Source organism: Gadus chalcogrammus, chromosome 16 (genome assembly GCF_026213295.1).
Source record: "Gadus chalcogrammus isolate NIFS_2021 chromosome 16, NIFS_Gcha_1.0, whole genome shotgun sequence".
NCBI classification, from domain to species: domain Eukaryota; kingdom Metazoa; phylum Chordata; class Actinopteri; order Gadiformes; family Gadidae; genus Gadus; species Gadus chalcogrammus.
This window is the reverse complement of record NC_079427.1, coordinates 19,035,176-19,058,184: the sequence shown is the minus strand read 5'-3', so window position 1 is coordinate 19,058,184 and position 23,009 is coordinate 19,035,176. Positions and strand designations below refer to the sequence as shown.

General features: G+C 46.4%; 1 protein-coding gene across 1 annotated transcript in view; it reads left to right on the top strand.

Moving 5' to 3' along the window:
* The window catches only part of lsamp (limbic system associated membrane protein), a 152,116-nt gene that overhangs the window by 109,267 nt on the left and 19,840 nt on the right, over positions 1–23,009 (top strand). The window contains exon 4 of the mRNA XM_056611470.1: positions 16,614–16,739. Within this exon, the coding sequence (XP_056467445.1) occupies positions 16,614–16,739 (126 nt within the window). The remainder of the gene's footprint in view (positions 1–16,613; positions 16,740–23,009) is intronic.

The window sequence follows — 23,009 nt, the reverse complement described above, 5'->3', positions numbered from 1 at the left end:
CTGTATTTTTAATTTTATTATTGGTTTACAAAAGTTGTATGAAGCAATGACTTCTGGGAATTTCAAAACCGAATCAGACCGCGTCGGCGCATAGGGGGTTGTTGGAATTTGAAAGTTGGAAGATACCAGTCTGCTGAGGTTACTATAAGTATGAACTATGAATCGAGGAATTAAGCGACAGAAGGGAGGAGCGGAGAAAAAGAGAGAGAAATCCAGGAAATTGCTGTTGGCTGAAAAATGCGCGAAACTGACCGATTTGTTTTTTAAGATGCCAAGTGCAGCTTCAGCTAGTAGCACTAGCGCTAGCACTAATGTTCAAGACACTGAACAAACAGACCAGGGTCAGGGAGTAAGACAGGAGGACAGTGAGAAACAGTGAGGACAGTCAGTCTTTATGCATGTTAAAGTTAGAGAGTTCATCACCAATGGGGCTACAAAAGTGTGTGTTATTTCCGTGCATGTGAAGTTATATCTGTGTGTTGCGGGCACGCACGTGCGTGCGCGTCCCCGTGTGGGCCGCTGGTGGGTGAAAATGCCAGGGCCGTTTTTGAATCCCAGTCCGTCACTGGTTAAAAGCGACCCGGATTGGACTACTTTCTTCAAAAACGCGACAAACACAAAACAGGGATCAGTTTATGGCTGCATTCTAATTGTTTTCATTGCGATGCCAATTTAACAACAAAACATAATATTGAATGATCGCTCAGTGCTACTGCACCACACACACACACACACACACCCCCCCCACACACACACACACACACACACACACACACACACACACACACACACACACACACACACACACACACACACACACACACACTCACACAACCACACACACACGCACACACACACACACACAAACACACAGCTGACAGGGGCTGCATAGATACTGTCTCACTTCATGAAGAGAGCTCATTATAATCTAGGTAAACAACTCCCGGCAATATATTGACCCATGTCTCACTTCTATGTATTGTTCGTATCATTAACACAATTATGTTTTATATCTGTCTTGCGGTTGGGTCTCCCGTTAGATAGTTTCTTCTCGGTCCTAAACAGACCTACTCTATTTCTCTCTGCCCTTTACTGCATCGTCACCTTTAAATGCAAGAAGCTACTGAGGCCAGAGAGCTTGAAGAGAATGAGTACTAATTCTCCGACATGACCATCTGATGCATTGTATATGTTAATGATCTTTGGTACTCTAAAGTGCAAATGATCTTTGTCAGGGTTTTTATTTTTAAGTCCCTTTCTTGCAACTTCATCCTAACATCTGCTGGCTAATTTACAAAGATTGCTCTTTTGTGGGGGGTTTTCTGCACATTTGCTGTGTTTTCCAGTCTGTATTTTACTATAAGCAGCTTTTTCTTCCTGAGTGTGCTGGCCCTGCAGATGTATGCAATGTTGTTTAGTTACTGCCATATGGTCTCCTTGGCTGAGACAGGCTTTACCCATCAAGTTATCATTTTGTCACGCCAGCACTCAACTTTGCATGTAGCAATGCACGTTGTTTCTTTAAGCATTTACAACAGCTCTAAATGATAGACTGCTGATGACTTAGAAAAGGAGGGAAAGGTGATGAAATAATCAAGTCATCTAATCATTTAATCAGTAAAATAACGAGGTAATCAGTAAGATAATCTGTTCCAAATGATGTGACCTGAGTCTCTTGGATTTTAACGGCATCAGTATTCATCCTTTCAGTTCATTTGTTAATCTTCAGACAGAAGTCACACAATAGTTTATAGATTAAGTTACAACATCTGTGATCACGTCCTTCCACCTCTCTCACATGCAATACTTCTCATGCGCGTTGCCATCCAAAAATGACTTCACCGAGTGTAATTCTGTATCGTGCAAAGGTATTCTTTTAGGGGTGATTCACTCCACAGGGCCAGTTATTAACCAGAATTGCACATAATCAGTTTCGCACATTTGGCTTCCAAAAAGCTACGATCAAATGAGCAGGGGGATATGCACAAGCCCTATCCTTCGGTTGCACAGCTTGTGTGGATTAACAGAAAATATTTTGGGTTTAACCAAGGGGGGATGCTTGAGAATGAATGCTGGTGCAGTGTCTGCACTGGTCACTTTGGTAAATAACATACGGGCTCGTTATCTCTGTTGTGAGCCGGGAAACACTCTCTACATCAGCCACTTCCTCATTAAACTGAGGCTCAAGGCAATGCACTGAGGCAGCCACACAGTGATGTAGAGAGAGAGAGGGATAGAGAGAGATAGAGAGAGAGAGATAGAGAGAGAGAGAGAGAGAGAGAGAGAGAGAGAGAGAGAGAGAGAGAGAGAGAGAGAGAGAGAGAGAGAGAGAGAGAGAGAGAGAGAGATGTGAGTTGAGAGGACTGGCAGATAGAGAGGAACTTGGAGAAACACAAGGGGGAGAATGCTAATAACAGTCAGAATGATTTGCAGGCATTGATCGAGCACCAGGGGTCGTGGGGAGGGTGCACTAGTTGGCGCACACACACACATTTACATAGCCGTTTGAGGCAGGGAGACATAGAAGTTGTTATCAAAGAGAGAAGAGGCTTCACAGAGTTGGGCGGAGAATATAGAAAGAGAGGGGGGAGACAGAGAGCGGGGGAGGGAGGGGGGAGAGTGAGAGGGCAAGAGGGAGGGAGGAGGAGGGAGAGAGAGAGAGAGAGAGAGAGAGAGAGAGAGAGAGAGAGAGAGAGAGAGAGAGAGAGAGAGAGAGAGAGAGAGAGTGAGAGAGAGAGAGAGACCTATCCTTCAATCACTGGCTAGCACTTGTGTTAGCGTTAGCGCTAGCAGCAGCAGCTGTGGGCCCGGTCGGAAGGAAGAGCACAGTGGGGTGTTTTCCTGCTGAGTATATCGGCCGCTCCTCTTCTCCTGCCAGCTGTTCCATGGCTCTTGGCACAGCCAGTAGACAACGAGCTACACTAGAAGTCTCCAGATCTGGGGCCCATGCACGGATAACACCAACACGAACACCATCCCCCCACATCATCCCCCCACACCACCCCCCTTCTGTAGCAGCAGCTCTGCCTCACCTCCCTCACTTTTTAGATTTATGGTTTAAAACAGGGGTGCCCAACCAGTCGATCGCGGTCTACCAGTAGACCGCCGACAGATCCCAAGTCGACCGCGAGGGGTGAAGAAAAAAATAAATATTTTTAATTTTTTTACCAGGGGGCACCCCTGGTTTAAAATAATAAAGGGAAAATTCAGAGACAGGTCTGAGGTTCTCTCTCTCTCTCTCTCTCTCTCTCTCTCTCTCTCTCTCTCTCTCTCTCTCTCTCTCTCTCTCTCTCTCTCTCTCTCTCTCTCTCTCTCTCTCTCTCTCTCTCTCACTCTCTCTCTCTCTCACTCTCTCTCTCTCGCTGTTAAGTGAGAAGAGAGCTCTCTCTGAGGTCATCATGGACATGGGGCCCATAACACCTTCCTCTGATGACCCGGGAGAGGCCGGCCAGCTGGCGGACCGTGTTGCAGCCTCGTTGGCTGGTGACCGGCAGGTGTTCCCCATTACCAATCAATGAGCAACTGCTTCTTCCTAATACTAGCGTCCAAATCTCTACCTGGCTTTGAGACTGCGAAAAGGAGAGAAAGAACCAGCCTGATATCGATCGCTGCCTACCCCATTTCCCTCCTTACCTTTGTGGCTTAGCCAACAGCAATGCGTCAGGGTCTGGGCGGGCTCAACCTCGGGAGAAACATGTTCAAATTGTTGTGTGAACCTACAATTTTAACACATTTTGAGATTGATTGAAACACGTAAACAATTGGTACACCTTCAACAAAGACTGCAGGCTACCCGGGTCTTATGAGCTAAGCGATCACACAAACGAGCACACACACACACACACACACACACACAGACACACACACACACACACACACACACACACACACACACACACACACACACACACACACACACACACACACACACACACACACACACAGACCCCCAACCACGCATGCACACACACACAAACACACACACACTTTTGTTATTGTGGAGCAAGATTCAGCTTTTGTTATAACATTCTGCAAACCCCAGTTCATAAATGCTTTGTGTACGCACTACAACACAAGCGGGCTAAGTGAGCTTATGTTTCAGTCCAAATTGACTCGACCCTGAGTCAACTTGACACAAATAAGTGTGGGTAAAGTGCATCACAACAGTGAATTACAGGGAAGGAATAACGAAAAAAGACCAAGCCACAAAGTCAACCATAAGGTTACATCAGCACTTTTGCTGCGGTAAAAAATAATAAAAAAACTACAAAACTACAATGTTGTCAGTTAATCTAAAGAGAGAATTAATTAATTAATGAATAAACCAAACTTTGTGCGAGTGTGTGTATTGGCCCCGTGCCTGGGCTTGTGCTAGGCGTGTGTGTGTGTGTGTGTGTGTGTGTGTGTGTGTGTGTGTGTGTGTGTGTGTGTGTGTGTGTGTGTGTGTGTGTGTGTGTGTGTGTGTGTGTGTGTGTGTGTGTGTGTGTGTGTGTGCTTGTCCTCGTGAGTCACACCAGGGTATCGATCTCGGTGCCCTTTGGTCATTAGTGTTGGAACGGGGACAGTCCATCAGCCGCTCTCTAGATTAAAATAAAGGACCCTTCGACCACAGCCCAGGTTAAAAGTTAATGGCTGCTCACCAAAAAGTCCAGGGGTCTCTACACTGGGGAGGGGGGTCTTAATCATTAAAGCTCTGTCTTACGCACACGCAGATGGCTTTCCGGGCCCATTCACAAACACACGCACACACGCACACACACACACACACACACACACACACACACACACACACACACACACACACACACACACACACACACACTAGTACACAAGCACATACACATGTACACACACACACGCACAAAAACACAGCACACACATGCATACACTCAAGTAAACATGCACACATACGCACACACACGCAAACACAAAAAGACACATACACACACACAAACTGAAACGCAAACGTATAAAACACAGTTACCCACATTCACCCCATTATAGAGTGCACTTTGCGAATGCTAGCAAATGGAGGCCAATCAGGAAGTATTGATTTTTTCGACCACTAATTGCAGGCTTTCTTCCCAGAGAGTTGGTTTCGGGGCCTTGAAGGATCAAAGGCATAATGTGGATTGGCTATCCTAATGCCATGATAAGTCATGTTGTAATTTGTTTGGCCCTTTGAATGCCTGATTGACATGGGGGACAGGTTTCATTTTCAGTTGGACATATTCACATGTAATATAAAGTGGCAGTGGGTTTTGTCTGCCTCATGTTTTGCAAAGTTTATTCAGTTCATGGAGATGCATTCATAGACTTCCTGTGGTATGGAGGCAGAACATTAATAATAGATGAAAGATTTGGATGTTTTTAGAGAAAATAACACTTAGACATGCACCCTGCACATCTGGCAGACCACCAGCTGCTAGTGTCACGTCAGTTTATACATAGCTGGAGGCCTTTTTAATTACATTTCATTCCTAACTGAAGTTAAATTGGAAAAGCTTTGTTTTGAGTGCTACACATGTATACAATATCATGGACGTCCTTTGGTTTCACTTTTGCTTACTCCAAATACATATTCTGGCGTACATCATATCTATTAATGAACCTTAGGAATAACAATCAAGACAACTCTGCTTGAGTGCTTTGGGCCTCCTGGATGGAAAGTAATCACAATAATTAATGCAAAGCAGCATAACTTAATAAATTTAGCAGATATTGATAGTGGAGGACATATTGCTCTGTGCACCAGAGTGTATGTGTGTTTTAAATAATGCAAGGCACAATTCAGAGACAGGTTTGAGGTTGTATAATAATTATAATGCGGTTGTTGTTATTCAACTGTTCTTGACCGGGGAATATTTAGTCCAAAGGGCTTAAGTTAACATGTGTGTGTGTTTGTGTGTGTGTGTGTGTGTGTGTGTGTGTGTGTGTGTGTGTGTGTGTGTGTGTGTGTGTGTGTGTGTGTGCGTGTGTGTGTGCGTGTGCGTGTATGTGTGTGTGTGTGTGTGTGTGTGTACTTTCCCTTACCCCGGCCAGGAGCAAGTGAAATAATGACGAATGCAACCGAGCAACAGGAAATCAAGTCGGGCGCAAGTCCTCGATGGAATCCACGGCCCAGAGCCTAGCGTCTCAGCCGCTTATCGTTACCTTGGAGTGGGCTTGTCTAGCCATCTTTGTTTGGGTTTCTCCTCTGTGTGTGTCTGTGCTTCTCATTATCTACCTCAGTATGGTATCATAAGCCTGTAAATCATCCAGCGGAGTGAATACAAAATCGGTTCTGCCTTTTGCTCGCTGGCAAGCCTCCTTAGCGCCTCCAAGACTGTGAGAGCAAAGCTATTGCTCCTGTGGAGGCAGAGCGCTCACCTCCGCTACGGCCCCGATAAGAATTATAGCTCCTGTGGAATATCTAAACAGACCCATTCCTCACAGAGGCCAAGGTCTGCAGTTTATTTGGATGGCAAATCGGAGTCCTCCACCCCGCTTTACCTTCTTCGATGCCAAAGGACAACAATGCGTCGAAATGTTACCTCCTGTGACCCCACGTGGCTGCCACCGCAGAGCTCGTTAGCCCCCACCCACCTCTCCCGCTATTTAATGCCCCTCCTCAGCACTTCCTCTCTCTCTGTCTCACTCTCTTTCTCTCTCTCTCGCTCTCTCTCTCTCTCTCTCTCTCTCTCTCTCTCTCTCTCTCTCTCTGTCTCACTCTCTTTCTCTCTGTCTCACTCTCTCTCTCTCTCTCTCTCTCTCTCTTTCTCGCTCTCTATCTCTCTCTCTCTCTCTCTCTCTCTCCTCCCTCTCTCTCTCTTTCTCGCTCTCTATCTCTCTCTCTCGCTCTCCTCCTCTCGCTCTCACCCTTTCCCCCCACCCTCTCTCTCTCCTCCCCTCTCTCTCTCCTCCCCTCTCTCTCTCCCCCCCCTATCCTCCCCCCCCCCCCCCCCTCTCTCTCTCCATCTCTTCCCCTCCCTCTCCCCGACTCTCTCTCTGTCAATAACGTCACACCGATCATACGTGCGTGCATACGAGTCGTCGTCCTCCGGCTGAGAAAGCAAGCCTCAGGTCTGGGGATTCATGGGCTGGCAGGGAGGAGGCAAAGCGAGACCTTAATTAGACACATCTGTGGGAGCTCTGCGGGAGTATGAAAGGGGGAACCTCGAAGGCCACCAGCCATGTGTATCCAGGTGCGTGCAGCAAGAGAAATACCCCCCCCCGCTCCCTTCCCCTTCTTATTTGAGGTTTCTCCTCTTGCACCTCTTGAGTCCCCTGCAGGGCGGCGGTGTCTGCCCTGCTGCTCGTGAAAGAAGCGGCAGCTTCTTTCTAAGAGAGCCCCGCCGCAGCAACCCGCCGCAGAAACTGGGGAAGGGGGAGGCTGGGAAGAAAAGTGCGAGGTCTAGCTCTCTCTCTCTCTCTCTCTCTCTCTCGCTCTCGCTCTCTTCCTTCCTTCCTTCTCTTTCTCCTCCTGTTGCCCCAGCTGCTAGGACTGAATGAAGGTGAGGGGGGGGGGGGGGGGGCCTGCTGGCGTCTTCAGCCCAGCCCGCCTCACTCCTTCCTGGGGAGAGCTAACAGCAGCGTCAGGCTGCCTGCCTCCCTCTCCGGCTACCTTTCAAATCTGCACCGCCACACTGATTCTTGTGTACAAGATTAGTTTGTATGCTGAATGAGTATATGTGTCTGTGTGGGTCTGTCTGTGTGTGTATTTGTTTGTGTGTGTGTGTATGTGTGCAATGTGACTCCCAAAAATTGGCGATGTACTGTCACATTTTGCATTCTGCCGTGCCATCACCATGAATAATTGAAGGGATCAGGAAAATATATCAGCAATCAGTCATGCATTATAGTGACAGAATACTGTCTTCAGCTACATAACGTGTGTGTGTGTGTGTGTGTGTGTGTGTGTGTGTGTGTGTGTGTGTGTGTGTGTGTGTGTGTGTGTGTGTGTGTGTGTGTGTGTGTGTGTGTGTGTGTCTGTGTGTCTGTGTGTGTGTGTGTGTGTCTGTGTGTGTGTCTGTGTGTGTGTCTGTGTGTGTGTGTGTGTGTGTCTGGGTTTATTTAGGGTGCTGCAGTAAATGGGTGGGTGATTTAAGTGTTTACAAGAGTTCCCATACAGTCTTTACAGCTACATGGCTTAGCGTTAATCTATATTGATATGTTTTATCATCTGCGCCACATTTTTGGGGAAGATGTAGCGTGGTGATTGAATAAAGCTCGGTCTACCCCCCTTCCCTGCTACTCTTACGCTTTGAGGCACTTTACTTTTTACATCGTCCAGACACACTGGAAGAGCCCGAAACAGCCTTGTCAGCCGTTTGTTGAGTGTCGAACAAGATATGTGTGTCCCCTCAAGATTGCCTGGCTGTCTCCTCTTGTAATGCATTGTCTGTTTAGGTTCGAGGTATATGCGCGTAGAGGCACACGCACATCTGCCCCCCCCCCGTCATGGTCAGCGCTGTGTGTTTACTTGTGGGCGAGGTACAGACGCCCGCTCGTTTCAGACTTCGAGAGTGTACGATCCAACCCGGGATTTCGGTCGGGCCGGCCTGGTGGCACGCACACACTCTGTGTCGTGTCCTTTGAGGAGAAGGGGGCTGACCTTAAGTGAGGCTAATTGGCTGCAGTGCGTCTGAGCACTAAAAGCTAAAAGCTGCAGCGCTCGGGAGTGCTTTCTGCTGATTATCTTCTATTAGTTTCAAATTAGCCGGGCATAATCGGCTGCCACTGTTACGCACATCAGTCCTGGAAATGTCACGTCGACGGCCATCAGGGGAGACATTAGGAATGGTGCCAGGGGCGGACTTAGAGGAGAGAGTTGCAGTTTTGAAGAAGACAAAATAAAGACGTTCAAATGTTGCTTGTCAATTCGAGTTTTGAACTTTTAGTTAAGCAAAGTGTAGGAATTTAACTATTTGAGCTACGACTACAGCAAGTTTATTCTACTGGTACAGTGCTAAATGAACGTGTTGTTTAGAAACTAGTTGAGCACGTACTGCAGATAAGACGTGTTGCCTGGTTACACTTTATCTGTTTAGTCCACCATTGAGTATCAGTTCTAGTGTCCACCTTGTCTTGGTTTAGTGTGAGTTCACACTCACTTGACATGTCAACATTGAGTAAGGTCACACTTACTAAGGTTATTAAGAACATATTCATATATATTCAATATAGAGTTATTGGACTATTAACTGAATTTTCTTATTTCATCTACAACATGTGACGTTTATACTAAACTGTGGACCATGCAGGTTATGGGTGACGCTTGCTCTTAGTGCTGTGCCACGTTTTTTCATGATATATCCTATTTTTGTCATGCACGACTCGCCGTATTCCACGCACAACTATTTGTGGAAATGATATGGGGTTTATGTGTAAACTGCATGTTTATTACCGAACTCCACACTAGATGTGCTGTATCTGTTGGTCACCTAGCAACCCCACGTAACTTCCTGTTTGAGTGTCCTCTCGCCCTGTCAGGGGGAGCGCGGTAGAGGAGGTGTCTCTGATCTGAGAGGAGAGTGTGAGTGGCACGGCCGGCACTGATTGGCTGTTGTTCCCGTGCCTGAGTACACCCGTGCCTGAGTCCCTGCTGGGACCACGCACACATATACACACTAAAACACACGCACACACATACACATGCAAATGCGTGCACACACACACACACACACACACGAACAGACACACACGCGCACACACACATTCACACACTGCTTCCCTAATTACTTTCGCTCACACTGTGTCTCGCGCTCTTATCACCCCTACCCCCCCTCCCCCATCTCTTATTTTTCTTCCCTCGTCAGTTCTCTACCCCTTTCAAGTTTGAAATGAGGGTTGAAGGAAAGGTTGCGGCGTGATTGAGGATTTATTGGAGATAATTATGTTGACAATCCAGGCATAACGACCAAAAAAGTGGGATAGTGAATCGGATAGGAGCCGGGGCTGCTGGAGCGGGCTGACAGACCCAGGGAGGTGGAATGTTTCCCACACAGCTCGAGAGCATCACGTAATTGAGTGTAATTCCACACGGAGCATATTCATCCAACTTTGCAGAGTCCTGAGGAAAATGAAATTAAATGAGCATAAATTAGGAAATTAATTATCTCTAGCGTGTGTGTGTGTGCTTTTTGTATGGATACATATATATTTGTGTGCTCTGCATGCATCTTCGTGCATTATTTTCTTTATGCATGCTGTGTCCTTATTTTGTGTGTGTGTGTGTGTGTGTGTATATATATGTATATACATACTGTATATATGTATATGTGCTCTGCATGCATCTTTTTTTGCATGCTTTATTTTCTTTATGCTTGTTGTGTTCTAATTGTGTTTGTGTGTGCATGTGTGTTTGTGTGTGCCTGTGCGTATGTGTGTGTCTGTGTGCCTGCCAGTGCCTATAGTTGTAAGGTGTGGACATATATGTGAGCGATATGATACAGGGTGTATGTCTTTGGTATTTGTCTGTTTTGCAGTTAGAGAGGTAGACCGCTTTTCAAAAGGCTGCCCTTTCCAACACTGTTCATTGAACGTCGACCTATGGCTAACAAGACAATTCCCTCCATTCTTCATTTCTCGTCCTAGACAGCTGGAAACCGGGGACTATGAACTCCTGCCTGTGTGGGCTGAAATGACTTTCACACTTCCTTCCTCTGCGCTGGTGCTCCCTGCTTTCTCCTCGTGCTTCTCCTACTCGCCTACCCACCCCTTAGTCTGGCGCCATCCCTTTGTCACCACTCCTCACCTCTCCTTCCCCCCGCTCCAATCCTCATCTACTCTCCTTCCCCATCTCCTCCTTTTTCCACTTTTCCTCTCTCACCTGTGACACCCGTCCTTCCCTCCCCCCTCTCTCATCTCGGCTTCCCCCTCTGCTCTCTTCATCTATCGTCACCTCCTGTTTCGTTTAGAGCCTCTGCTCTTCATCTCTCTCTCCCTTCTCTCTCTTCCCCTTGAGTCATCTCTCCCACCTCCTCTCTCCTCTCTCCTCTCCCCTCTCCCCTCTCCCCTCTCCTCTTCTCTCCCTGCTCTCCACTCCCCTCTCCCTCTCTGCTCTCCTCTCCTATCCCCTCTCTCCCGCCTCTCCTTTACTTTCCTTTCCTCTCCCATCCCCTCCTCTCCTCTCCTCTCATCTCCCCCCCTCGTCCCTTCTCCTCTCCTCTCCTCTCCTCTCCTCTCCTCTCTCCTCCTCTCCTCTCCCCTCTCCTCCCGCTTCTCCCTTCTCTCCTCTCCCCTCCCCTCTCCTCCCTCTCCCCTACCCTCTCCTCCTCTCCTCCAATCTCCCCTCTACCATCTCCTCTCCTCTCCGCTCTCCTTCCTCTCCCCTCTCCTCTCCTCTCCTTTTCTCCTTTCTCATCTCTCCTCTGCCAGTTGTGCTTATAGAAATGACCAGGTCATCAGTCTTGGGAGCAGCACGTTTCTGTCAAACTTTATTACATTTTATCAGTGTATCCTTTGGAGCAATACTTCCATCATCTATTCTATGGAGAGCCCCTCCAACCCGACACTTCCCTCTACAACGTAACCTTTGTGTTTGGTTGGGGATCTGCTTTTATTTTTACGAAACAAAAATCCAATTGCCTTCGTTGTCACCTTGATCTTGTTGCCATGCACACACACACATCCTCCCCACACGTTCACACATCCACAGGCATGAACACAAACACACAGACACACACACACACACACATACACACACATACACACACGCACACACATACACACACACACACACACACACACGCGCACACACGCACACACACACACACACACACTCACATAGCCATCAACCCCTCTTCTAACCATATCTTGGTAAAACATCTTCATTTTGGCTCTGCCATTTGTTGCCCGAGAATAACTCTGTATATTTTCATTTAAAATGGTGTTGGGCCACATCGTGGCTCAGTTGTCAGTTGGTATTAGAGAGATGGTTCACCTTAAACACTGAAAGTAGACCGTTACCCTGTTTGTTTGTATGTGTTTGTACGTGTGTGGGCGTGCCTGTGTGTGCGTGCGTGTGTGTGTGTGTGTGTTAGACATTAGTGGGCCTGCCAGCGCTGCTATAGCAGACACATCTTTATAATAACTTTGCTGGCAAAAGCAATCTGAGCACGACAGTGAAATATCGTTTCTCTGAAAACCATGTCTGGTACAGGGGACGAATGAGGCAGCTGTTTCAATTCAATGTACCCAGGCTTATCACGTTTAAATATGTTTCCTCTATCCGGTGGTGCATCAAACATCTGAAACCCCCCCCCCCCCCTACTCACACACACTCCTCACTCAACCTGGTTCTCAGGCCTTGTTTCAACTGATTTTTGGGGTCTGGTTTCACCTGTTACTTCGGGCCTGGTTTTACATGGTTCTGGGCCCTGGTTTCACCTGGTTCTTGGGGCCTGGTTTCACCTGGTTCTGGGCCCTGGTTTGACCTGGTTCTGGTTTCACCTGGTTCTGGGCCCTGGTTTGACCTGGTTCTGGTTTCACCTGGCTCTGGGGCCTGGTTTGACCTGGTTCTGGTTTCATCTGGCTCTGGGCCTGGTTTCACCTGGTTCTTGGGGCCTGGTTTCACCTGGTTCTGGGCCCTGGTTTGACCTGGTTCTGGTTTCACCTGGCTCTGGGGCCTGGTTCTCTGGGCCTGGTTTCACCTGGTTACCGGGGCCTGGTTACACCTAGTTCTGGTTTTACCTGGTTCTAGGCCCTGGTTTCAACTGGTTCTGCTTTCACCTGGTTCTTCTCAAACAGTGCCCAGACAGTCGGTGCAGGCGGGCCTGCGGTCAAGGGGGGCATGTTTGTCTGTGCCACAAAAGCCTGAAGGCTTCAACTACCCATTTAACAAGTTAATCCCCATAGAAAGTTTAGGTGATTGGTGATTTTCCACAAGTGATTTTGCACGAGAATAAAAAACAAAAAAACTTGACAATTCTCTGGAAAGAGTCTTGAAATATCTTTACACCCTTTTCTATTTTATTACGTTTTTATTAGGCTTTCAGCCTTTTAAAATGCTTTTCCCTTTTTTATATTGAGTGGGAGTCGTAGACATCAGCTCCCATAATTCATTGTTAGAAAGTCAAGGGTTTTGGTTGACGGTGCGGTGTGTGGTGTGGCATACCCTGGTACAGCTTTGTAGTCTGTACAAACAAGGCAGTAAACAAGATTTGTTTATTGAAGGTGATCACAGATCCTTATAATGATAACCCATGTTGTGTCTGCTCCTGCTTTGACTGTGCCTGCTTTTCTTTGATCAGACACTGTATCTTTGTATCTTTCAAAAGGTGGAATACCAATGAGGTCCATCATTATTATGAATTGTTACAATCATCATTATCTTTATTAATAGTAATAATGTTAATCATTATTATTGTAATTATTGAGTAAATGTGAAAAATGATAGATTGGAGAACAGCCGCCAGCACTATTACACCCATCTTAAGTAAAGACTATAATTATCTTTCTGTTAATCTATTACTCGGTTCAGGCATCTGTCCCTAGTCTTTAGCCACCATGGGATTAAAACCAGTTACAATTGCTATCATACGAATATGATTGCTATTCATGTTGCAGTGCTGAGATAGTGCCTGAGTCATAGATTGGTAGTCATTCCCATGGTTATTATTTGGCAGTATTTTAACATTAACTGCCTCAGTCCCTCTTTTGAGAGCTTTTATACATATTCAGTAAGAAGGGAAAAAAAATTGCAACAGACCTATAAAGCAGTCTTAACTTTTATGACATAAAAGTATAAATCCTCAAAGAGGATACAGACTGTGAAGAAGCTACTAGTGGGAACATAAAAGCCCTTCATTTTTATTAAATGGTTGTTTAATAAAAAGGAGTTATTAAAGAGTTATTTAATTTGCAGAAAGGTGCGGTTCGAACTTTGCTTTTCTGTTTGGCAAATACAAAAAGTTTGATTACAGACTTTTGTTTTTGCAGTTGGAAATATGATTATAATGTTACAGCCACTGACACATTCTTCAGCTAGCATGTCTGTTTGTCACCTGAAGCGCATATTACCTAGAGATACTTGGAGTGAATCAGTGGTGTCGTGGCAATATTTTCCGTGGGTTGACTGTATATGACGTCATCAAAAAGGCGAAACTGTAGCTAATCTCAATTGTAAAAATCAACATGTTTAATAATAATGTTTCTTTCTCATTACCCCACACATTAAATCAATGGGCCGACCTACAGGTCTACAAACACTCATCTCACCCAAAACATTTATGGAGCAAATCCAATATAACAAAAGCTCCTTACATCGCCATGCTACCACCACTTAACAGATAGGCTAGGCCTGCACTTACGACAAACTGAGCAGATGGCGCAGACATAGACAGCAAAACAGTCAATATAGTGTTTCTGTGTCCACAATGTATGAAGTGTAATATTAAAAAGGACAACCCCGTCCTCCCTAGCTAAATTAATCTAATGGGGCCCAGAATAAGCTGCTGGGCATGCCCGGGTTTCAGTCAGCAAAAATCATATACTACAGACCGACCCGAGACCGAAGTCGTTTGCATCTGGCTTGAAAATGACCACATTTCTCATAATTTGCTTGATAAATATCCGCTCACATTGGCTGTCGATGAAAAATGCACACGCTAACTCAAATGGATTGTGGTGGTCCAAGTCTGTCTATGTGGGGAGCTTTTCTGCATTGAGCACACAAAGACACAGTGTTGTGTTTGTTGAAATGTGTGGCACCGGGGGGGAGAGTATTTGAATGCGGGAGCAAGTGTCATGTTGGGTGGATTCAACCTCCGCCAGCATTGTGTGGTGTCTCCCACAGTGTGTGTGATCCGAGTGAAATATGAAAGTAGTTAACATTTGTTATACCATTTCCCCGCTCCATATTTCACAGTGTCCAATGAATCATATTTTGCATTGTGATGGATTATTATTTACACTTCTGCCCACTTGCATCTTCATGGGAGAACTTTCACCGTTTTACCACCTCACCCCTCCCTCCTCCCCCATCGCACCACCCACGGTCTGGGAGGAAAACTTTGTGATGTATGCCCTTTCTTCTCCTCCAGGATTGATTGCATCTCAGCTGCTGACTCGCTTTAAAACGGTGTGCTGCGTACCTCGTGATCTTAATTCAACAGAGGTCTTTTTTATTTATTTTGCCAGGGTAGAGGCTTTCCCTCTCTGCCTCTTTATCTCCCTTCTCTCTATCTCCCTCTCCCTCTCTCTCTCTCTATCTCCCTCTCCCTCTCTCTCTCTCTCTCTCTCTCTCTCTCTCTCTCTCTCTCTCTCTCTCTCTCTCTCTCTCTCTCTCTCTCTCTCTCTCTCTATCCCTCTCTCTTGCTCTCTCTCTGTCTTTTTCTCTCTCTTCGCTCCTTCTCAGACTCACTCCTTCTCTCACTACTTCTCTCTCCTTCTCTTTCTCTCGTTTTCTCTCCCCTCTCTCTCTCTCTCTCTCTCTCTCTCTCTCTCTCTCTCTCTCTCTCTCTCTACTCCCCTCTCCTCTCTCTCTCTCTCTCTCTCTCTCTCTCTCTCTCTCTCTCTCTCTCTCTCTCTCTCTCTCTCTCTCTCTCTCTCGCTCTCTCTCCTCCCTCTCCCTCTCCCTCTCCCTTGATCTCTCTCTGTATATTTCTAAGATGTACTAACACAAACACACACAGCATCTCCCCCGGTGTGTTTGTTGGTTTGTGGTTGCTGGCCGTTTGGTTGTGTGTGTGGGAGTCCACTCTTCTCATCTCCTTTCCTTAAATATTTGTTTTGCACACGACAAACCAACCACATACACATACACACACATACACACAAACACACACACACATAAATGCATGGTCACAACTAATACATTAAATGCTTTTTTATGGGTTTCCCCATGAAATGGGCAAAGCTCTCATGAGTCTGGATTCTGGGAAGTGGAAATAAAAGTCATTTAATCCCAGACTTAAAAGTTCTGGTCCGTCGTTATTCCCAAAATGCTTCCCACAAAACTCGTTCTTTATGATAAATGATCAGTAAAGGCACGGATTAGCCTTTTTTTCGAACATTACTCATTTTGTTGAGCGGGCAGAGTGCATGGCCTCCAGTACTGCTGCTTGCAGCCTTTTCTAGAAACACACCCAAACAACCTCACACTACACACCGACGTCCTTGGGCCCTCAGCAATACACACAACAAGCGGGGAGTCCGTCGGGCGAACGATTGTTTGGATCCATACATATACAAACATGTATATGTATTTATAATAGTAAATATATTTAGATATATTTCCAACAAAGTTATCAGCATAGGGCCAGCATGTGGCTCAGGAGGTTTAGCCAGTTGTCTGATAACCGGAAGGTTGATAGTTTGATCCCCGGCTCCTCCGAGCTGATTGTGAATGGATGAATGTTAGACAATACTGTAAAGCACTTTGAGTGACCACTGGTTAGAAAAACGATATATAAATGCAGTCCATTTACAATTTAACGTCCATATTTCTGGGTTGACCCACTATTAATTAACTGCTATCCATTCAGGTTATGTTCTGACCTTCTCTCTGATCAGCCTCACCCATTCCGGTGCGACCACCGTGTGTTGAAATCAAGGTAACATCGGACAACGCGACCCTGCCACGGCCACACAACCTCATCCGCCTTCTTTCCTTTCTTCTTGTCCATCTCCAGTTCCAGCCAACATCTACAAGGTGTCGGAAGACATCACGGTGAACGAGGGCAGCAACGTGACGCTCAGCTGCCTGGCGTCCGGGAGGCCTGACCCCGCCATCACCTGGCGACTGCTCAACCCCTCAGGTGAGGCTGCAGGCTGGGCTGCTCGCCGGTCGGCGCCCCTCTGATGTGGGGCCTTTCCAAAGGAGCTCCAAACAGAGGCGCTTTCACAGCGATATTATCCTTAAAACCAAAAGCTTTCAGGTTTTGTTGATTCGATCGAGGACAGGTTTGTGGTATCAACAGCCAATAAGAGGTGATGCATACGATTGCATGTGTGTTTAACCTACAGGGAGAGTCATCTAACGCAAAACCCATCTACAAGGGCCGTTTGGCTTATCTTTTCTATTCGCGGGAGATTAGATTCGATTTTTATCCTCCTCTGGAGAGGGAATGTATTACCACGGGTGGACCACACAGCACATGAATTAAACAGGGAACACAGAGAACGCCTTGTACAGACACGCGTAAAACAACATGCAAACGAGACGTCGAGGTAGCGATCGAGTGGTGGGCGGTGACAGCAGAGAGAGTTACAGAGCTCCCCACAGCAACCCACGTAGTGTATGTAACTGCGGTAAAGCCCCTCAACATTAGGTGCGTATAACTCAGAGGAAAGGGGAGCAAAAGTGAAATATGTTGGTTGGATTTAATCTTGGATGTCAGCGGGGGGATTGAACATGTGCCGGACGGCTGATAAGCGTCGAGTGTGATGGATGGAGACGCTCCGACAGACAGCGCTCCGGCCCTGATAACATCCGGGCTCTGATTGAAAGTCGTTCTTCTTCAGTGTCTCTATCAATTAATGTGACCCCCCCCCTTATCAGATCTCCAAAACTGTTTTTTCAACTAAATCCGCCTGCCACGCATGGCAGCCCAATAAACCTGATATGTAGGTGCTTCTGCCTTTTCGTTTCCGTTTACCCTTTGCTTGTGGATTCTAAAGGGAGTCAGTTTGAACAGCCCAATCCTGTCCACCGCTTTGAATCCGTCCCTGTTGCTTTTATTTTCTTTATTTTTTCTTGTTCGCCTCACAGGGCAAGTCGCAGCGATCTGCGTCCTTTCTTTGTAAGAACAAGAATCAACAACAAACACAAGCAATGGGGCTATTTAGTCAAATCACACAAATAATTCAAGGTATTGAGTTTACATGTGCCCGGGGGACACGTGTAAGCTGAATACCTTGAATTTGTTTTCTGATTTGACTAAATAGCCCCATAGCTCCTTCTATTCTCAATCTTTCTCTTACCATATTTGAATGTGGGCCGACCAACCTCTATAAAAGCTTTGTGCTTTACTGGGTCTGGGCTGCATAAGCAGGGAGCATACAGCACAGCATCCCACCACTGGCCTGGCTGGCACATTATGTGTGTGTGTGTGTGTGTGGGGGGGGGGATTGAGCATGTGTGTGTTTGCACAAATGCAGGCATGTGAGTGGGTGTGTGTGTGCCTGTGGGGAGGCGGTCACCAGGCAGTTTGTGAGTCTTCTGGACCGTTGTTATTTCTTTCCTCCCGCTTGTTTCTCAGGTGTCCTATCCCCAGAATGCATTGTCGAAGCCCGGCGTTTGAGGCGGCGGCATGCGGGACTGCTGAGAGAGATAATGATGTCTGGCAGCCCGCAGACTTACCCCCCTCACACACACGCACACACACAAACACACACACACACACGCTCCTCGCTTTAGCAACCTGACATTCTTTCTTTTTTGCGCTAGCTAGCTGGTAGCTGGTTAACAGCAGCTAGCCTCCACTTTTCTTCCCAAGGACGCTCGCAGACATGGCAAAGGTCAACCTGCTACATGCATGCGCACACCAGCTCACTCATGCACACGCACACACCCACAACGCACGCACGCAGGCATGCACAGAAACACACATTTGAGTTGTTAATACACAACTCGTCTGACACTGAATCACAGTTATTCGGAGCTAAACTCAAATGAGGTTTGAAATGCCAACAGTGGGCCACCCATCGCAACCAGAGAGGTAGGCACAGGAATAACTTGTAGTAGTAGTACAACTAGTCGCAATGTCACTTTTATTGTGAGGGACTTTATTCTACAAGGAGTTGCCTTTTTAACAAAAAATAAGAGAAAAGATTGAGATAGATTTACTGTGCTACGTAAAGAATATCTGCAAAACAATGAGAAACAACCCTTTGTCTTTTTTGGGTTGCTTGTGAAAAGAATATGTTAGCATAAATTAGTGTATCTGTATTTATAGATGTGCGATAGATATGTAGTGTCCTTGTTGGTGTTTGTGTGTGTGTTCTTGTTTACATACAGTATGCATACAGTAAATACACACATACACACAAACATACACATAAATACACACACAAACATACACAGTAGATACGCTTTGCTATTGCTTCAGAGAATAGCATTGTGCATAACAATAGTGTTAAAGTGAACAGAAGCATATTCAGAGAAGGACTTGCATAATGGATGGGGAGATGCTATCCAGCAGTTTCTGTAAAGACTCCACTTCATCATTTCATGTTTTTCATGTTTCATTACTGAGATGTGTCATTTGTATTTTCGTCCTGAACGAAAGACAGAGAAGCGTATTTCCTCTGAAGGCGAGCATTCATCTTCACGTAGCTTTCTCCTGCCTTTCCATCACATAACTTGACTTCAATTTAGAAAAAACTCCAAATAGGAAAGGACCATTAAAAGGTAGTCAAGCCTGAGAAGCAACAAGCCACAGCAACAGGGTTGAACAGATCATCCTTTGTGTTAACGTTGTCCACTTAGTACAGTTTCTATGTTTTAATGAGAAAGAAAAGAAAAACTTCCCAGTTCACGAACCCAAAAATATTATACGGTTGTTTGTTTGTGTGTGTGTGTGTGTGTGTGTGTGTGTGTGTGTGTGTGTGTGTGTGTGTGTGTGTGTGTGTGTGTGTGTGTGTGTGTGTGTGTGTGTGTGTGTGTGTGTGTGTGTGTGACAAACCTTTTTATAAAATGAAATGTTTTATATTCAATTAAAATAAATATCAGCCAGTCCTAGAAATTTGCAATAAAAACAAGACAAACGGTCCGCCGATGCTTATTGGTTTATTTATCGCAGTTGTAAACAATCTTTGAGCATTTTTATAATAGGAAACGCTAATGCTAATGTAGCTTCACAGTCTTAAACGATATCACAATAATCCCCGCCCCTCTACATGTTATCTTCAAATAATTATAGTTATAAAAATCAATTCAACATTTCAAAGACGCTTTACTATAGAAATCTTAATACATAAGAACAATGATATACATATATTTTATATATTCATATTGGTATTTTGGTTATATAACAAATAAATATGCCTACACAAATATATATATATTTATGTATTTTTAAACATGCAGTGCCTACAGGGGGGAGAAGGGAGGGCCTAAGCCAGATTGACAGCACAGCAGAGGAGGCGGTTTTTGAGTCCAGTTTTGATGGTAAGCTGTGGAGCTTACTCAGGTAGTTGGAAGGGAGTGTAAACTTGAAGGGATCTGTGATCATGGATTAGTTACAATGTTACAGCGGTGCTACCATGATGAGACCTGCCCGTCTCCCCTCAAAGGCAACCTGCGGTTTGTCACCTATGTCACGACGTTCCATCCATTACATCGTCTCAACAGACTCATAGTGTGGCATTATATGGGTGCCTGGGTTTTTATCGTCTGGCGTTACTAAATGTCATAGTCAATCTCTCCCAGGGGATGTGTATATATACATATATATATATATATATATATATGTGGATGATGGTAGCAAGCAATAAATAATTTCATGTAAATGAGGCCAATAAAGCCATAAAAGGCCAAGCTATAACGAACCGAGCTGACAAACACAAGCACTAAAAAGCGACTAGCTGCTCTGATGTACCAGCCCCCGAAAGGCGACAGAATGCATGCCGTTAACAATCTGTCGACTCCGGAAAGTGTTGCGTTGTAAAATTTCCTCTGCGGCACCTCTTTTCCTCAGAGGTCAAAGCGAAAATAAATAATGAATTACTTATTGTTTGAAAAATCAATAACACCGAAAGTGTTCAACAACAACGCCAAAACAAAAACCCCTTAATGACTTGAGTGACAGATGAGGCGTCGGAAACAGTTGGAGAGTGTTGAGACTCTGTCTAAATTGCCGTACCTTTGTTTATGGCGGCGTTGTTAATGGCAGCCTTCCTGAAGGTGTCCACAATGATTATGGCTTTTTTCTCCCCCTGTGGGGTCCAGAGATGAGATGCTGTGCTTCCTCCGCTCTCCTCACTAGCATTATTATTCTATTTCCCGTTGTTATTGCCACCGCTGATGCCCACCGGGAGTGAAATTAGATTTTAATTGCTCTGTTTGGGTCTGCCCAATAACCGGGGGCATATAGAGGATGGTAATTTGATAGGTGCGTGCAGAAGAAAGAGAAGAAACAAACCCAAGCAAGTTATTCAGTCTGAAAATGAAATGATACACCACGATGTCCGTGGCGAAAGGGAAGGCATCCTATATTTATATTCTTGTAGTTCGAATTCTTGTAGTTCAATATCCACCATGGTGGATATTGACCTGACGAGAGGTTCGCTCAAACTTCAGATCAATAGGAGAGGGGGAGAGAGAGAGAGAGAGAGAGAGAGAGAGAGAGAGAGAAGAGAGAGAGAGAGAGAGAGAGAGAGAGAGTGAGAGAGAGAGAGAGAGGAAGAGAGAGAGAGAGGGAGAGAGAGAGAGGGGGAGAGAGAGGGGAGAGAGAGAGAGAGAGAGAGAGAGAGATAGGAGAGAGAGGAGAAGAGAGGAGAAGAAGAGAGAGAGACAGGAGAGAGAAAGAGAGAGAGAGAGAGAGGAGAGAGAGAGAGATAGAGAGAGAGAGGGGAGAGAGAGGGGGAGAGAGAGAGAGAGAGAGAGAGAGAGAGAGAGAGAGAGAGAGAGAGAGAGAGAGAGAAGAAAGTGGAGATCAAGAGAATGGGAGAGACAGCAGAGAGAGAGAAAAGAGAGGCATCGTTTTTGTAAGGATATGCAGTCAGCAGGATGTGCAGATAGGTTAATGTGTGTGGGGTCAGGTGCAGTAGGCCTGTCAGATGCATTTCTGTCTGCGCAGTTAGCACAAACCTGTGACCCGCAGGTTACTCTCCTGCCTTTGAGGTCAGAGCAGGCAGGCGAGGGGTGGACCGCTGCCTCCCTCTACAGGTGTGTCAGGACCGGATGATAGATTTGGAAACGAGGGTCAAGCCGATTACTCTTCTTTGGATGCCTCCGGAAACACCGAAATAGAAATTAGACGAAGTATGAAAATTGCATGATACCCCCCCCCCCCTCCCCCTCCCCCCTCCCCCTCCCCCTTAGACACAGCCTCTCCCTCCCAGCCCATCTCCCTCGAGGCATCAGCCAGACCAACGCGGAAGAGTAACAGCAGCAGCAGACAGAAGTCATCCTCGCCTCAGGGACGAAAGGGAAAGGAGGACAAATGGTGCTTTATTATGCAAATGGCTCGGTTTCATTAGATGTGCAATCACTCTTATCCTTAGCTGTTGTAGCGCCGGTCGTTAATTAATGTTCAATTATCCGTTCTGGGGTGCGTGGGACTCCCCCGGGGTAATGGGACTTGTCAGGTTCGAGCCGACGGGCCGCGGCCGAACTCTCGTGGGCACCGCCGCTCCTCCTGACCATGACCACAAACATCTGGGCCCTCTGGAGAGGCTGCTGCTGCCGCTGCTGCAGCTAAAGTAGGCCGGCCCAACCCCCCAACCCCCCTGCAGGTGCTATGTCCCTGGCCTCCACTGGGCACAGGCTCGGCAGCGGTCGCTCGGAGGGCTAGAATGTGGATGATCTGCAGCTGTTAACATGCTTTCTCTTTCGTGTTCCCCTTGGAAGGGTAAAACAAGACGGAGATTTTTCCCCTTCAATGGCGGCTTTAATAATTGATTTAACACACTGTTGTTTTGGAATCGTAGAACCATGGAATGGCCGACGGCCTGTTCGTTGACGTGAAGCGCTTTAAACCTTCACTGCGGACTATAAATCTGGGGGCAGCCGCTTTAATGGCACCGGGGGACAACAGTGCACCAGGGACATTGGTCCAAACCCTGTTATTTGGTCAGCCGCCCACCAACCGAGGCCTTGTGATTTAATCTGAGTGGGAAGCCATAACATAGAGAGGCCAGGGTTGGAGGGATGGGATAAGCGCGTGAGGGAGGGTAAGATGGTTGTGTGGGGGGGGGGGGGGGGGGGGTTTGGGGTAGGGGGGGAGGGCGGAGCTGTTAGAGGGACGAAGATGAACACTATGTTCTCCTACACCACCCTTGCAGTGATATCGCTGCTCAATCACGTCTCGGCCCAGACAGGTTCTCTCCCTCTCGCTCCTTGTCCCTGTCCCCGTCCCTCTCCT